Source organism: Podarcis cretensis (assembly GCF_951804945.1).
Source record: "Podarcis cretensis genome assembly, chromosome: 13".
Taxonomy (NCBI): Eukaryota; Metazoa; Chordata; class Lepidosauria; order Squamata; family Lacertidae; genus Podarcis; species Podarcis cretensis.
The window spans coordinates 38,243,743-38,262,049 of NC_137182.1; the positions used below are offsets into that span (position 1 = coordinate 38,243,743).

General features: G+C 45.1%; 1 protein-coding gene across 1 annotated transcript; it reads right to left on the minus strand.

Moving 5' to 3' along the window:
* Positions 1–47: 47 nt before the first annotated feature.
* Positions 48–17,503, minus strand: LOC307201489 (neuronal pentraxin-1-like). The gene is made up of 5 exons (XM_079950749.1): positions 16,241–17,503; positions 6,419–6,599; positions 4,115–4,362; positions 2,412–2,591; positions 48–1,765 (listed from the first exon to the last, which is right to left on the minus strand). The coding sequence occupies exons 1-5, from the start codon at positions 16,997–16,999 to the stop codon at positions 1,556–1,558; spliced, it is 1,578 nt and encodes a 525-aa protein (XP_079806875.1). The 5' UTR covers positions 17,000–17,503; the 3' UTR covers positions 48–1,555.
* Positions 17,504–18,307: the final 804 nt, after the last annotated feature.

Genomic DNA, 18,307 nt, shown 5'->3' on the forward strand with positions numbered 1-18,307 from the left:
GCACTTATTTTCTACCTGGTCTGTGTCTTCCATCATCCTGTAACTGTAATGAAGGTTGAGAATGTGAAGCACTGAACTGGAGTTTGTATATATGAGCAAATGTAGCAACCAGGAATTCCCTTTGTCGCAGCACATCAAAATCTGAGCTGCCACCAACAACAAAATATGCTTTTATGGTGATGTTCATTATGGATTTATGGTGTTTGCAGAATCTGACCGAATCCCATCAACCCACATATCAGCTTGCTTCTAGACTTTGGCCCATGGCTTTTGTGTTTCATTCAGCCCATGTCCACGTTACACATTTGGACTAATTTCCCCCAAACAGTTGATTTTCTTGATATTGATGAACATATCCTGAAATACTTACAAATTAGCCTAAGATACGCAGACTAGTGGAACTGGGTTAAAAACCTTTAGAAAAATGGTCATGTGAATCCACCTAAGGAGAGAAGCATCAGTGTAGAGGCACACGTTTTATACATATTGACAAAGAGAGCAAAATATTCCTACAGATCCTCCCCAAATCTTATAGGAATGCCTAGATCCTGGAAGTTGTTCCCAACGAGCGGAAAGGAGATGTTAAAATCAACCCTGGTTCCAGAAGCAGGCTCCACCAAGTTTTGGGATAACTCATGGACGGGCTAAGATTGATACACAGAACTTTAACTCTCCTAATAGGATGTGTAGGGTGTATTTAATTGGTCAGTATGTTTGGGATGAAGGACGGAGGTCTTCCTGTTTAGAGGAAGCAGATAAGCTGAGGTTTGAGTTCACAAATGGCTATTTAGTTTAGTAAAAAACAGCAACACAGGATCTTGTCTTCTGAACTGAGGAGGGAGTGTTAGAGATCTCAAAGACAAAAAAAAAGTACCTAACTGTCCCTCCAATTCCTGCCAAGCATATTTCACAAAGGCAACAGAAGAAAGCTACTATTTAAAAACAGATTTAGAGATGGCTGGGAAACTCAGTTTGCCAGAGATTGGATAATCTGACTATTTCCAATCATCTTCCCGATGAACCAATGCTGTGTTATTAAGGCCTTACAAAAGACCTATATAAGCAGTCTCCTCTATTTTACATGCATCTACCTTTGTGTTCCACCATGAGAATGCTGTTTCCATTTACTTCACATATTAAGGAAGTGCTCCATTCCAAAACATGATGGCGCCATTTTACAGTTGGGACAAAAGTCCCTCACCTCGACAGAACAGACATCAATGCTCCAAATGTTTGCTTGCTTTTTAAAGGTAAAATTTTGGTCAGGCACCCTTGTTGAAAATCCAGGCATGCTAGATTCCAGATCCGAAGATCTCCCTACACAAAACTTGGCTACATACACCCCACCCTCTCCTAAGAGATCCAGGAGTACCCTTGTCCCAAATGGAAAGGTACCCATTATTTTCCAAACCCTAACCTCTTTTATAAAAAAACAAAAAAACCCACTAGGTATCTTTGTCTCTCCAGAAAATCCTGGGGGGCTTGTGCCCAGCCCCACCCTCTAGATTTCACTCTCCTCTCGAGAACCCAGAAGTCCCTCTTCCTTCATAGCCTCTCAGTGGCAGGCATTAAATGGTAGCTTGACTACTCCTCCGTGAAGCTCCATGGAGGCTTCGGCCCAGTTGATGATGTCGCCACCGGCGTAGCTGGTGCAGGTAGCCATCTTGTAAACCTCGCCTGGTGTCAGGATGTGGCCCCACATGTTGAAATCTGAGATTTCCCCAATGAAGGCTTGAGTGGCGTCAAAGCGGCCACCCAGAGTGTCCTGTAGGAAGAGAAGTGGGGAAAGAGAATGAACACACAGCAGGGGAAGAGAATCTGTGGCCCTCCATGTGGTGCTGGACTCCATAAGAACATAAGAAGAGCCTGCTGAGCCAGGCCAAGGGCCCATCCAGTCCAGCTTCCAGTTCTCACACTGGCCAACCAAATGCTTCTGGAAAGCACACAAACAGGACCTGAGTGCAGAAGTAGTGTCCCCTTCAGTGGTTTCCAGCAAGTGATATTCAGAAGCATTTACTGCCTCTGAGAATGGAGGTAGAACATAGCCTTCAGGGATCGTGACCTTCTCCTCCATGAATTTGACTCTGGCTCTCATTAGCCCTAGCTGACATGGCCAAATGTCAAGGATGAAAACACACCTTCCAACATCTCAAGACCCCAATCCAGGACACACGTCTTTCTGCTTGTGCTCCTGCGTGAGTCACATGACCTGCGTGAGATCACATGACCCATTTGAGATCACACAACCCAGAATAGACACATTTTTCTGAGCCATGCTTGCACAGAACCCAAAAGTGCATGTTTTGGGGCACCGTGTAATTCAGCAACACTTAGAGGGCTACGTGTTCCCCATCCCAGATTTAGAGGAACCAGAAATGGCTCTCTATAATTAATAATTGAGGGGTATTTACCTGCTCCTGGCCCAGTACGAAAACACCCCCAGGCTTCACCGGATGCCAGGGAGCCAGGTTCTCTCCGCTCCCTCTCCGGACTCCATCCTGGTAAGACTCCCAAATGCCATCCCGGGTTGACCAGGTCACACAGATGTGGTGCCACTTAGCATCATTAATGGCCAGTGGTAATGTGGCGGCCTGCAGAGAAAAAAGGTTAAAGTGGGGTGAGCAAACATGCTGAGCCCTAAGAGTATTGCTGCAATAAGTATATCGTGATCTGAATGGCACCAGCTATGTTGAACCTGCACAGCCTTGGACCAAGAAGAAGCAGGTTATAGCTGATATCCAGATAGCTATAAAGCCGTGGGAATATCTCTCTATGCTGCACCTCCAATGTTTTTGGGAGGGAGATCAATACAGTGGGAGAGGATAGGCAGGATGGAGCACAACATATTTTGCCGATCCAGTCTCAATGGAATCCAGAGGCATGCCTCAATATCCCTTCTGAGGTCTTTGCTGAAGGCTGTGGCTAAAGGACAAGCTGAACTTCAAGACACGTAAAAGGCAAAGGTTGTCAAAAAGAAACCAAGTCCATAGTGGGGTAAATTCTTAATAGGGCCAACCAAAAATTCACAGCAATGTGGCAACTTCTGAGTTCTCCAGAACACTTCATCAGGCAATATAGGATGGTGGGGTGAAGATTTTTATCTAAAACTAAGCTAGCTGTGTAGCTTGCAATCTACATCTTGGAAATGGCAACCTCGTGGCTACAGCATCTAGTTGTGTACTTTTTTGTTTCAAACTTTTCCTTGTCTCTTTGTGTGATATCCCATCTGGTGAAGAGCTATGGAGAAGCTCAAAACATTGCCACATGTCTGGGCCTTTTTGGCTGGTTCCAATAAAGACACAATGTGGCTGTGGACTTTAGAGTTGTAGCTGTAATTGTGAATGAATGGATGTTTGTCGATCAAGGTTTGTCAATTGACACAATTTATTCCAAAACCAGAATTAGGTATGGGAGGATGTAGCTCACGGAATATTCTAATGCAAAAGTCAAGGTATCTATAGCTACTGTACATCTCTCATTTTCAGCAAATCTTTGGTCAAGATTTCTTAATCCCCTGTCTGTGTCCCCTTTTGTCTACCTTGTGAAGAATTCATGTTGTGCTATATATCCCAGAACCCCGGTCCAGAAGGCTTGAAATGGCAAACAAGGCAGGCTTCTGTCTCTTTAATTTATTGTTGGGCCCTCTTCGGATTTGGTAGGACATCACTGAATTGTTCCAGCCCAAGTGATCATTTAAAAAACTGTTTTGTTTTTTTATTTATTGTAACCCAAAAGGCAGACGAGACAGAGAAAAGCATGAACATGGTGGCCATTCTTCAAACATATTTGATTATTTGATTTCTAGACCACTTCATATATTTATAAAATATCTCTAAGCAGTGTACAGAAAACTGAAACAACAAAAGAAAGCTTCGACAAAATATTACAAAAATACACCGTTACCTATAAAAACGTTACATTAATACAAAGTTACTAATACTGTATAAGTACCGGTAAATCAATATCAGTTCATTTTCCTTCTGACACATCCTCCCCTCTACCTCCAGGTTGTCACCCAGGGTCCAAACTCTTAGCTCACCCACAAAAGTATCACAACATATCTGACCGCCGCCACCCAGCTCAAGAAGCTACCAGATTGGCCTTTCTCCCGTACCTTGTCATTGATCAGCAGTTCCATGGGGTTATTTCCCCACTCGATGAGCACCACTTCGTTGGCCTGGCCTGGCACAGAGTAGGAGAAAGGGGTGCCCATTCCCGGTGCGGAACTGGATTTGAGCCAGAGGCAGATGGAGAAGGCAAAGATCTCGTGATGGAGCGTACGCTTCACCTTGACGTACATGTAGTTAGTGCGGAGGGGAAAGCCCACCCGGAAGTCCTCAGACTGCTTCTCCACCTTGTTTCCTGGAGGACAGAGGGGATCAGAGATGTGGGACTGAGCTGCCAACACAGAGAAATGGAGGGGAATTGGGTTTGTCCATCCATCGGCTGCTAACTGCCCAGTTTATCTACCAAGCATCCGCCCCCCAAAGACTCTTTTTATCCATTCCCATCTCCCCCCCCCCACCAACTGTAACTAAGCCTGATCACCAGAAATATCATGCACAATTTCCTAGTTGACTCCTCCATCTACTTTCTCTGTGGACTTCCTTGTACTGGGTTTTTACACTGTTATACACTCCTAGGGACAGTTACCTCTTCTTTGTAAAGCCCCATGCGCACTGATGGTGCAACTGAAATAATATTAATGGACAACAACAGCATTCATCCATCACACTCTGCTGTCTGTCTGTTTAGCTGTCCATCTCCATTCATCATGGTCTATCCAGTCATATCTGTTCACACGGCTGCTAAAGTTTCCTTCCACCTATACAGCAGATGGACAAGTGGATTCTGAGAGCCCATAAAATGGGCATACACACCAAACATTTGAAGCACACACACCCTCTCCCGAGAAGCTGTCGTTTCTTAAGAGTGCTGAGAATTGTACTTCTGTGAGGCCAAAACTATAGGTCCCAGGATTCGTTGCAGGGGATGTGCCTTAAATGTATGCTACGGGCACAGCCTTATACTATAAGGTTCGAAGGACAAGCCTCCAGCAGATATTACTTGGTGGTTTGAAGATCTTACTGTCATTTCTGTGTTTGAAAGAATGGCTTGTAATTGCCAGTCTCATTTTAGGTATCTATCTGTGCATATGGACTATGTATATTGATCCACACATTTAATTTAGGATTTATGGAATATATTATTGACAATGTCAGCTGGCATTTAAAAAAAAAATTCTATGTTTCTTTTTGTTGTATTTGCCAATGAGTCACATATGACTGCTTTTATCTACCAAGCCATGTTTTCAATGTTCTGTCACTGAGCCATCCATCCTCACATCTTTCATTCTGCCTTCCCATGGATCTACCAATCTACAAATCCACTGTGTTGTCATTCCTTCCACACATCCTTCCACCCGTCTCTCTTCTGACTGGATCATGATTCATCCCATTAAATAATGACATCCACTTATTCCACGGTCCACATGCTGATAAATTTATTTGCCTAAGAAATTAATTTTAGAGCAGGAACCTTTGGCCCTCCAGATGTCGCTGAACAACACCTCCCATCACCCCCAGCAAACATGGTCAGTGAGCAAAGGTGATGGGGCGTTGAAGTGCAGCAACACCTGGAGGGCCAAAGGTTGCCCACTCACACACACTTGATTCAGAGCCAGCATGGCTCTGAAGCAGGGTTTGCCAGTGCAGTGGTGACCTCCACATGTTTTTGTTAGAATTCCTGCTCCATGATTGCAGTCATGGGATTGTTGTCTATCACATGACGGTATATGCTTTGAGTCCACAGAGTGGGAAGTGACGGAGAAAGGATGTTTGCAGTGCTCCGTGTGTGTTTACAGTGCTCCGTGTGTGTTTATACTGCCATGTTGCAGTGCTCCGTGTGTGTTTATATGTAAATAAAGTAGATTAGCCAAAATGCTGAGTTGCTGAGGTCTGTCATGCAAGCTGCGTAGACTCTGTGGATCTCTAAGTGTGCCAATGTCTGTTGGCATCGTTCGCTGTGATGTTCGGGCTGAAGAAAACTTCTGAAGCTCCTGAACGATTGACCAGGAGGGAGAGAACATGCCAGTTGGGCATGTGTCTCTGCCAGAGTCCTACTTGAGTGTAGGACGAGCTCCTGACAGTTTTTAGATTCCAATTCCCAGTCAGCATGGACAGTGGTCAGGGGGAATTATGGGAGTTGTACTCCAATAACATTGACTACCCTTTCTCTGGAGCAACAGAAAATGAATTTATTCTATGACAGCCCTTCAGATACTTGAAGATGACTTCCTTCCTTCCTTCCTTCCTTCCTTCCTTCCTTCCTTCCTTCCATCTCCACCCCACTGTCTCAAGACCAAACTCCCTCTCCCCACCCTGACCCTGGCAACACCTGGTGTGTGACTGCCACTCACCTTTCTCAACACTGTGCCCATGAGAGACGTGCTTGTGCCTGAGCCCTGCTGCTGTTGGCACACCCACTGTGTGATGCTCAGAGGTGTTTGATTTCTCGTGGATCTGATGCTCCAAGATGCTTATCTTTTTCTGGAGAGCATCGCGCAGGGACGTGGAGAAGACAGAGCTGTTCCGATTGTGCTGGTGAAGGCAAGACGGGCACACATGTCAACCATTAATTCTATAACTATGCCTCAAAACCCCAGAACCTCCTACCAGGACACTTCTGTTGCCTCTCTCATCTTTCTTCTCCTGAAAGCTACTTTTTTGTGAAACCTTCTTCACGATCTATTAGTTCTCATCTGCTGAACGTATAACCAAGCTAAACACATGGCCTTCCTGTGACTTTCGCCTCCATCTTCTTTGTGTTGAATTTTAGATTGTTAATTGCCGCAGAGAAGGAACCTGTGTTACTTGTTCATTGTTATTTAAATGACTTTGGCTGCATAAACACCATACATTTAAGCTTTAAATTTTAAAGCACACTTAAATAACATTCTTTCCCTAAAAAAGATTATGGGAACTGCAGTTTGTTAAGGGTGCTGGGACTTACAGCTCTGTTGGGGGTAAAATACAGTTCCCAGGATTCTTGTGTACATTTGTGCTTTAAATGTATGTTGTGTATGCAATCATACACTCTAGTGACATAATAATAATAATAATAATAATAATAATAATAATAATAATGCATCAGGCCTTGTCTAAGACACAGCCTACATAAAACAAGCAGTTCGTTACTGTTCAGTCCTGCATGTGTCTACTCAAAAGTAAGCCTTATTGAGTTCAATGGAACTTATTCCCAGGTCAACAGATCTGTGGCACTAGCTACCTGGAGCCAGCCCTGCCACACAGCAAGTGTGACAAACTGCTTCAGGCAACACCAAGAGGGGGACAAGAAGTGGTGTCTGACTGATGCAGCAAGACTTTCTCAGGTGTTTTGTTTTCTCGAGCGGGGCCAGGGGCTGGGAGGTAGACATTTGGGTTCTGTTTCTGGAAGCAAAATATATTGAACTACTACTGCCAATTCCCACAGTCCCTTCGCTGCCCACAGGCCTGAACTGGGAGACCCACCAACTTTGATACTGTACCCCCACATCCAGTTTGGTGTGTTCCTGGATATCTAATTCTTGCTTACGTATTAAGAAGGGGGAAAGCGAGGGAAAAGGGCAGCAGAATTATTTTTAGTCACTGCACTCAGGTTAACACCTCAGATGCTCTAGTAATCTCTATTCCCACCCACAGTGGTGGCAGCAGAACTGTCCTGTCCCTCCTTTCAAGGCTTCTTCGGTAAAAGCCATCACGTACAAAGCAGAATCATAAAACCACGTACAAAGGTGCTATTCAGAACATATTTTGAAAGCTTCTGCTCTTTTTGAGAAACAAAATATCTTGGATTTCTTAGCTTCTGGGCACTCCAGCTCCACAGAAAAAACTGAACATTTTAAGAGAAAACACAGGAATCCTGTTTCGCATTCCTCCCTTCATTCTACCAAAAAAACCACAAAAAAACTGGCCAATAGAGAGATGCGTGGGAAAGGGCCTTCTCAGTGGTGGCCCCTTATCAATGTTTCTCAACCTTGGGTTGCCAGATCACTTGGGACCACAATTCTCATCATCCCCAGCCAGCTTAGCCAATGGTCAGTTGTAGTCCAAGGACACCTAGAGCCCCCAAGTTGAAGAAAATGGGCTCAGGCCAGTGGTTCTCAAAGAGTGTGGCAGAAAAGGATAGCAAGTGTGGCAGGAAGATTCAAGGACAACCTAAGAAATGTTTAAACATTTCAGTATAGTATAGTACAGTATAGTAATCAATATATACTTTTTTATTTGCAGAATATTTGCATTGTTTTATACTTTCTGGATGCCCCGTGATCATATTAGAAAGTATTTTGTTCTCTGTGTTATAAATCAAGCACTGCTAGGAGTCGTTTCTTTTTGTTTTCCAGTGTATTTCTTATCAATTTAAAAAAAATACCAGTGTGGCAATGAGCAATTTTTTTATTCTGAAAATGTGTCCCAGAGAAAAAAGTTTGAGAACCACTGGCTTAGGCTATGAAATTACCTGCCTCAGGACAGAGATCTCTCTATGCCTGAAGTATCAGTTGAAAACAATGTCGTTCTGACATGCATTTCAGTAGGAAATTCTTACATGTTTTATATTAGTTATCAAGCAATTTGGGTGCGGGGTTTTTTTTTTGTAGGGTGTCATTATTGTTTTTTTAATCATGGTTTTATGATAGCTGTTTCCCAGATTATGGGTCTTGTAAATATGAGTTGTATTTTTTTTTATAAATATAAAACAAATAGTAATAATAGTAATAATAATAATTTATTATTTATACCCTGATCATCTGGCTGGGTTTCCCCAGCCACTCTGGGCGGCTTCCAACAAAATATTAAAATACAATAGTCTGTCAAACATTAAAAGCTTCCCTAAACAGGGCTGCCTTCAGATGTCTTCTAAAAGTCTGGTAGTTGTTTTTCTCTTTGACATCTGGTGGGAGGGCGTTCCACAGGGCAGGTGCCACTACCGAGAAGGCCCTCTGGCTGGTTCCCTGTAACTCAGCTTCTTGCAGCAAGGGAACTGCCAGAAGGCCCTCAGTGCTGGACCTCAGTGTCCAGACGGAGCGATGGGGGTGGAGACGCTCCTTCAGGTATACTGGACCGAGGCCGTTTAGGGCTTTAAAGGTCAGCACCAAGACTTTGATAGGAACACTCTGATAGCAACAAATAGCAACACAACAGAAGCTGCTTCCATACATCAGGGACTTTGGCTTCTATCCTGATTTGCAAGTGCAATTCTAGCCCAGCAGCCTAGGTTCAGGATATCTAAAAGACCACTTTCTACCATTTGTAGCTGCCCATCAATTGGATGTTCACCTGAGGCCCTCTTCCCAATAGCCCTGCGCTTTGGAGGTTTGGGCCTCCACTGTGGAAAAACCTCTCCTATAGAATTACCTCCCTAAACAAATGTCCCATGTCCTGTTAGCCCTTGTCAATGTATGTCTGGTGGGTGTTTTACACTGTTTCAATGGGAGCAACAAATCTCTTTGAGGTTTGTTACACTGGAAAGTCAGGATAAAGATCTTTTAAATAATCACAGCAACACTAGCAATTAGAGCTGTCATCCACTTAAAGAAGCCTTAGGCTGTGTACACACTATACCTTTAAAGCACATTAGAAGCACATTTCTGTCCCCCTCCCCATCAATAATTCTGGGCACTGTAGTTTGCTAAAGGTTGCTGGGAACGGGCAACTCTTTAAGGAGTAAACTTCAGTGCCCAGAATTCTTTGGGGAAAATAATGTGCATGGGACGTGCTTCAGAGGTCATCGTGTGTACCTCATTCCCAGCCCTACCTGAAGATGCCAAGAATTGAACATGGGGGCATCTCCATGCAAAGCAGGTGCTCTAGTACTACTGAGCCTCAGGTTGTACAGGGTTGCCAAAGCTGGCAGTGCCCATGAAAAACGCCCAGAGCGACCTCACAGTTATTTGCTGCTTTGTTGCCAAACCTGTCAGTCCTGTCCTACTTGAGTTCTGGGGAAAGATTTTGGATGCATTTTTCTTATTTGAAACAATAAAGGAAAGTTCTAACCAAATAAAAACGTCATCCTGTTTTGAAATGGACAGAAGAAGAAGAGGAAGAAGAGGAAGAAGAGGAAGAGGAAGAGGAAGAGGAAGAGGAAGAGGAAGAGGAAGAAGAAGAAGAAGAAGAAGAAGAAGAAGAAGAAGAAGAAGAAGAAGAAGACGACTTATCGTGTTCATAATATTTGTAGCACTTGGCCACTTGGTAGTGTCACCTCAAAGTACAGCTGTGTTCTATTTCTATCTAGAGCAAATCACATTGAACTGGAAGTTGAAAAATAAGCAGACTAACAGAAAATCATTTTGTAGCTTGTGCGAAACCTGGACAATTTGGGGGGTGCAGAGGAGAGAGTGGAGACACGTTGCTTCCCCCCCCCCTTAGTTCCCTGTAGACAATACGCTCCAGAAACAGAGCCACTGAGCTAAGCTTGGTGCCCACCTTCCACTCAGTTCCCAGGGTAAGTAAGCCCAGACACCCAACGCAGTTGACCCTACTGGACAAGTAGGGTGGGATAGTTACGGTCTTTCCTTCCATGATGGGTTGGACGTTGCAAGGGAGGCATGGTTCCTTTGGTCTGTAACCTAGTGAGCTTTATGGCTATGTAGGGACTTCAATCTCTCTCCCTGGTTCTTGTATGACTCTCCCACCTGCACCCGACTGAGTCCAGATAAATAACAGGTAAACTATCTCCACCTTCACCCCCACCCCACCCAGTGTAAGCTGTGTGGCCCGAGAGTAGCTTGATTGTCTATTTCAGGGATGGGAATCCCATAGCCCATAGATACTTTTGGACTCCAGTTCCCATCAGCCCCTTCTAGCATGGCCAATGGTCAGGAATGACAGGAACATCATCCTCCAGGAACAACATCTGGAGGGCCATAGGCTCCCCATCCGTAGTCTATATTATCCTGCCACGTCCCAGGAAGAATTTTTACCACGTATCAGATTCAGCTGTACAGAAAAATGTGTGGTGGAATTATTATTAGTAGTAGTAGTAGTATTTATTGAATTAATATACCACCCTATACCCAGAGGTCTCAGGGCAGCTCACTGTATTGTTATTGTTCTGTGCTTTTACTATTTTTGTACACTGCTTTGTGTAATTTTCTTTCAGGGTAGTTCACAGCAAAATAAACATTTTCTTATTAAAATCAATGCAGTAAAATACAACAATATCTGCAAAAGCTTGGTATTAGTCACTATCAAATGCATGAGCCAGCACGTAGATCTTAAATGCCAAAAACTCATCAGATTTAGCACTTTCCATTATTAGTATTATTTTCTGATTAAACCTCTCTATCCAGGAAATGAAGGAAACCTGCCATCTAAGTTACCCCCATATGATTTTACTGGAGCTGGACCATAAAGAAGGCTGATCGCCGAAGAATTGATGCTTTTGAATTATGGTGCTGGAGGAGACTCTTGAGAGTCCCATGGACTGCAAGAAGATCAAACCTATCCATTCTTAAGGAAATCAGCCCTGAGTGCTCACTGGAAGGACAGATCGTGAAGCTGAGGTTCCAATACTTTGGCCACCTCATGAGAAGAGAAGACTCCCTGGAAAAGACCCTGATGTTGGGAAAGATGGAGGGCTTCCTATCTGAAAGGTCCATTGTCTAAAATCAAACCAGTCAATTCCCACCACCACCCCCTTTTGAAGGCTTAATTAATCCTGTTTCCCACTTAGGCTGCAAACAGACCATACATTTAAAACACAGCTAAATCCAACTACTTCTCCCAAAGAATCCTGGGAACTGTAGTTTTGTTAAGGGTGTTGGGAATTGTAGATTCTCTGATAAGTAAAGTACAATTCCCAGGATTCTTTGGGTGGGTGGAGGCGAATGTCCTTTAAATGGTGTGTATGTGTCCACATATAACCCCAGACAGAATGAGAGCCATAATGTGGGAATCCGGATATGCACAGGAGAAAAAAGGGGCAGAACCTGTACAGGAATGGCCTCCGAAGGATAATTAACAGGTGGTGTGTGAGGGGAAAGCTATGAAGGTGAAGAGAGAAGGCATGGAAAGGTGTGGAGCACAGCATGAGAGGCAGGTCAGATGGCCAGGTAGGCAAGTGCGGAGGGGGACATGAAGAGAATAGGCAGCACATAGTCTTCAATGGAAGTGCCATTCTGTGGTGTTTTCAAGACCCATTCTGCCATCTTAAATGACTCCTGATCTGTCCCTGAAGAGGAGGAGGGTGCTCTCTCAGATCATATAAACATTATTATTTATGTGCCCCTAAAAATGTTGCAGCACCAAATAACCTCCTGCGTTCCTTTTTGCAGTGGGGGCCTGAGTGTTACATCTGCCAGTCCTTCATTCCATCTCGTATTTTCTCCCATCCTCCTTTGTCTCATCTATCCTGCTTTCCTTCCAACCTTCCTATGCATCTAATAATCCATTGATCCACCTCTGCATTCTACGAATCCATTTGCATGTTTCCTCTCTCCTGTCTTCCTGGCCTATTTGTTATCCCTCGTTTTGGGAGATCTCGCAGTTGCTCCACACGAGGGGACGAATTGTAAGGTATGGGACATGCAACGTGGACCGAGGTGAGAGAGAGGCCCAATTTAACATGGTCGGTACAGGCTTTACCTTCATCACGTATTATTATTGTTCGTCTCAACAACCCTGCGAGGAAGGTGAGGTGAGGAATAGCCTTTGAGAGGAAAGGACGGTCAGAAAGAATTCCTAAGGCCTAGATGAGTGATGCCGCCACCCTGGCAGTAGTTTCGGCTGTTGTCAGAAGAAGGAAGGATGGGGAGGGAAAGGAAAACTTTGATCTTCATTAAAAACTTATGGTGATCCATAAGGGGGTAAAACACTCCAAAATCATCAGGCAATATGTTGCTTGTGCAATGGGACTTTCTCCCCTCTCCTCCTCCTATACACCCCATAATATTGTTTTAGGGGATTGAAGGAACCCTCAGAACAGTGCATGGGGGAACAGTGGGGTCATTCCATCTTGCATGCTGCCATGCTTGTTATAGTGCAACACTGAATTCCACCAAGTTCTCAGTTTTCAAAACGCTGAAAAAATAAAGTTCCTATTTCCCATGCCTCTTCTCTCTTTGTACAACATCTGGAAAACTAAAAGTCTTGTGGTAAGTCCCCAATAAAGGTTTCACCCAGCTGTCGATTTTGGAGCTTGGTCAATAGGTTATTCCTTTCTTGGGAGGTGTGGTAGGCCTCAGGGTGGTGGCTTGTGTGATATGCACTTTGGGAAATCAAAGTTTGTGTGTTGGGGTGTGGGGGAATAAAGGCTCATGAAGACCATTTTCCCGCTGAGACCAAAATGCCTCTAAAAGGACCTGCTCATTTGCAGGTACTGAGATAGCTGAGTGCTATCCTGTATGGATAGACTGAGCTTGTAAAAAGAAATGAATTGACTTCAACTGGAACCAGAAAACTGACTTCAACTGGAATCATTGTTTGTGCTGTATCATGTGCAAGCTGTTGGTTCTGTTATACCAACCTCACTTTTGTAAAAGCAAAACAAGATGATTTTCTGTCTCTGGTTATATATGGCCATAGGGAGGGAGGGAAATAGACAGACAGAGTACATGTGAGTGAGTTGTCATTTGTTTGGATTTGATATCCCGCTTTATCACTACCCAAAGGAGTCTCAAAGCAGCTAACATTCTCATTACCCTCCCTCCCCCACAACAAACACTCTGTGAGGTGAGTGGGGCTGGGAGACTTCAGAGAAGTGTAACTGGCCCAAGGTCACCCAGCAGCTGCATGTGGAGGAGTGGGGAATCAAACCTGGTTCACCAGATTACGAGTCCACCGCTCTTAACCACTACACCACACTGGCTCTCAAATTTGTGATAAGTTCAGGAGGCAAAGGGCTGAGAGACCACTGACACCAAACCATTACGGAGTCCTAATGAAGATTTCACCTACATTTATCCCTGCGGTTAGGAAAAGGAGTTCCAAGAAACCATGTGAACTATCCTCCTTACTGAAGGAGATACATCGGCAGCTGAGATAGATATGTTGATGGGAGAGACAAGGAATACAGGGTGTTTGTGGAAAGTGGGGTGGAAGGAAAAAGTGGGAGGTGGACCTGAGGGCAGGAAAGCAACATGACACCCAAACGTTTAGAAAGTGTGTTAGTCAGTATGAAGAAAGGTAAAGGAAACTGTGTATGTTTAGACTAGGGAAAAGAAGATTAAAAGGGGACTCAGTTGCAATCTCTGCCTATTTTTAGAGAGTTTAATACAAAGGTGGCAGAAGGAAATCTTTTCTCTCTTACAACAGAGACTGGGGCAGGGACAATGGGTTTACACCACACTATAGTTTTAGAGCAGCTCCCATCAGCCCCAGCCAGCCCAATGGTCTGGGATAATGGGATCTGCAGCCCAACAACATCTGGAGTGCCAGATGTTGGCTCCCTCAAGGGATAGGAACATGGGGTGTGGGGTGGATCACTTCTTAACTGAAGGAATGGTGGCCAACCGTATGTGATAAAGCCAGAAACACATGCTCTTCACTTGATGACTGCAACAAGAAGTGATGACTGAGATATAAATCCACCTAGAGAATTTTCTTAACTACAAAAATGACTTTCAGCGCAATTTTTTTCAGTGGAGTCAATTCAGATATTTTTCTGCCAGACATAAAGGGTAAAGGTGTATAGAAACTGCGGTGAGAACCAAGCTACAGATGATCCAGCTCTAGAGATTTTACAGAGTGGGAAGAATCAGGACCTGATCAATATGGCTTAAGCAGGAGATATACTGCCTTAAGACAGAGAATATCCTCCTTTATCTACTGCTTTGTGCAGCATCTTGCCTGATGAAGGCCTCTGTTACAGAAGATGGATGAATAGACATGTAGGTAGGTTGATCAGTCTGCAATGGCGTCCTTAAGAAATGAGATCCAAAATATTTCATAGAATCATAGAATTGTAGAGTTGGAAGGGACCTTGAGCTTCATCTAATCCAACCCCCTTCTCTGCAAGGTATCAGCCATGAAAGATGGCCACTCAACCTCTGCTTAAAAATCTCCAAGGAAGGAAAGTCCACCACCTTCCAAGGGAGTCCATTCCACTGTTGAACACCTCTTACTGTCAGAAAGTTCTTTCTTGTAACCTGAAGCCACTGATTTGGGTCCTACCCTCCAGAGCAGGACAAAACAAGCTTGCTCCATCTTCCATGTGTGACAGCCCTTTAGATATTTTAAGATGGCTATCCTATCTCCTCTCAATCTCCTCTTTTCCAGGCCAAAGATACCCAACTCCCTCAACCATCCTCATAAGGCTTGGTTTCCAGACCCTTGACGATCTTGGTCATCCTCCTCTGCACATGTTCCAGCTTGTCAACATCCTTCTTTAATTGTAGCACCCAGAACTGGACACAGCACTCTAGGTGGGGGCTCTGACCAAGACAGAAGTCCTATTACTTCTCTTGATCTGGACACCATACTTCTGTTGATGCAGCCTAGAATAGCATTAGCTTTTTGTGCTGCTGCATCACACTGTTGACTCATGTTAAACCTGTGGTCTACTAAGACCCCTAGATCCTTTTCGCATGTACTACAGGCAAGCTAGGTGTCCCCTGGGAGTACTGACTGACCTTAATTTGTGGTTTTCCCCGTTCAGATATTGTTGGTAGTGATGGGGTGGCTTCATAGGCCGTGTCTTCACTATAGCTTTAAAGCACCTCTCAAAGTATTCTGGGCACTGTTGTTTGTTAAGGGTTGCTGGGAATTGTAACTCTGTGAGGGGTAAACTAAAGTGCCCAGAATTCTTTGAGCGAAATAATGTGTTTCAAATAAACTGTCAAAATATTAAATTTTGCTTCTCACATGCAATGTCCAAAAATCATCCCTATGGCTAAGACAACTTAGCCGTGTGAATCTATTTGTGCATTTCACAGATGTGAAGAGGAAGCAGGAAAGCTTGATGCGAGAAAGCGTATCTGGCAAGATGGGAAATGTTTTTGGACATTGGATTTATAGAGGGTTGTGTGTTAAATAAGGTGGGGTTTTTTTTTAACCAGGGATAAAGAGCATTGCCTGCCATTGTTTACTGTCATCCCGTTAAAGGAGGGAGGGATGGGAGGCAAACTTGGGTGGTGAATATTTGGGTAGACAAGGAACAGATGGACAAATCTGAGAAGAAAGCATAACTGGGAAAGATAAGGGATAGTTTTCTGGAGAAGAGGTGGCTGATGCACAAGACTTGGTACCTGAAGATGCTCCAGTCTCTCCTTGAGGGATTCCAGCATCCTCTCCATCTGGTTCACCCCAGATGTCTCCTTGGGTGGGTCCTCCATGGTGTTGGCAGCGGCAGCCCCCTTGCGAAAGGCATCGTGGTTGCTGTGCCCCACCTGTAGTTCATGGTGCTCCCGTTGCCCAAAATGGTGGTACTCGTTCTCCCGGGCATGGATGCCTTCATGGGGATCTCGGTGCCCAGCCTCATGGTGTCCCCTGTGACTTTCTTCATGGTGGCCCTGATGCCCATCCTCGCGGTGGCCTTGGTGTGCATTCTCATGATGTCCCCTGTGACCATCCTCATGGTGGGTCCGATGCCCACCCTCGTGGTGGCCTCTGTGGACTCCCTCGTGATGCCCATGCCCATGGCTGTGGTTCTCTTCATGGTGACCACCATGGTGCTCCCCAACATGTCTCCGGGAATGGGCTTCGCAGCGGCTCAGCTTGGCTGTCAACTCCCGCACCGTCTCCCGCTGGTCCAAGATCGTCTCCTTCTGGTGCACCACGGTCTCCCGCAGGTGCAGGATGGTTTCCTTGGCTTCCTCAAGAGTCCCTACCCAGTGCCCATTTCCCGCGCTGTTAGCCCCTGCTCCGTGTCGTTGCTGGCTGGCTGACTGGCAGCCATTGTCCATATCCAGGGGCATAGGGCTGCAGATGAATTTGGGCAAGCCGTATTCAGTGGCCGGCATCAGTGGGGAGAAGATGAGGCAGAGCAACGCCCAATGCAAGGCCATTTCCACAGCTGCGATGGCTCTGGCGGATGGGAAAGGGATGGGGGTAGGGAGAGCAGTCCGGAATGGGTTTTGCAGCCAAGGAAGGAGAATGGAGGTGATCCTAGATAGAGGCCGGTGGTCTAGATATTATGGACGTTGCCACACAACAGATTTAGATGCAACCTCGATCATCTAGGCCCTATTTTAGGAGGCCAACGAAAATCCCAAGGGGCCACCTCAGAGGCCTCTGTTAGGAAGGTGATCCGAAGGTCTTGATGGAAAAGTGGACGTTAATTCCAGCCGGAGCGTACAATGGAGGGAGTCAGGTTGGGCCCGCCAAGTCACCAAACACGAATCAGGTCTTGCCCTCCCCAGAAATCTGGTAGCGTTGCCTCAGCCATCAGAGCCTTTTCTCCTTTGCCGGCATCTGCGCTTTACTACCCAGCGGAACCGAGCTGCCAGCAGGTATCCCAACACTGTAGGCAGGCAGGATTTGTGCTTTTCCTGCCTCTCCTTCCTTCTCAATTTGCCAAATCCGTTGGTGATGCGGAGAGAAGCATCGTCTCCCCTGGCGACCGAGAAATTAATGGGCTTAAGGTGTCACGGCAGAGCTTTTTCCTTCACCCTTGCCCATCCTCCTCCCACCCCTGTTGCTAAGGCCTCTGCCTGGAAGCCTTTATAGAGCCCCTCCTCATGCCACTGCCCTCCTCCTCCTCGACCCGCCCCCCCCCCCAGCAGATAAGAGACTAAAACTCCACTCAGAAGAATTAAGTTACCAGTGAGAGACACAGAAGCTAAGTCTCAGCTTTGAACTAATTCACTGGTTTCTCATCTAATGAAAAGTACTTACATGGGGCCCATTATTCTCAGGTAGAATAAGAGGACATAAGGGGAGCCAGGGTGTCAAGTAGGCCATGGGGGTGTGGATAGCAAGACAGTGGGAATATCTGTGAAAGATATATCAATACATCCTACCTTTCCACACAAGGGCCTGGTGGAGTGATCAAAAACAGAGGAAAAGCACAAAACAATTCAGTGCAGTGCATAAATATTAAGACGAAACAACCACATTGAAAACACCACGGGCAATTATCATTTTAACCATTTGATCCCAATTCCCTAAGCACTGGAAATTTCAGAACAGCCTCAATATTATTCCCACCCCTCCAAGAAGCGAAAGTACTTCTAGTGCACTTAGGGGGGAAATATTAGACATATATTCCAAAAGCACAAACAGTGCCCCCCTCCTGCCAGTATTCAAACTCATGGCTTATAATCATCAATTTCATTTTGATATCTCTGGATATTTGGACTGCCTATACTGTATTT

Bases quoted from the DNA above. Each gene is read 5' to 3' on its own strand.
- LOC307201489 (XM_079950749.1), bottom strand. From the start codon at position 16,999: ATGGCCTTGCATTGGGCGTTGCTCTGCCTCATCTTCTCCCCACTGATG. The intron at 2,592-4,114 runs GTACGGGAGAAA...TTTTCTCTGCAG, and splicing joins AACTGCTGATCAATGACAAG to GCCGCCACATTACCACTGGC. The intron at 1,766-2,411 runs GTAAATACCCCT...CTCTTCCTACAG, and splicing joins TCGTACTGGGCCAGGAGCAG to GACACTCTGGGTGGCCGCTT.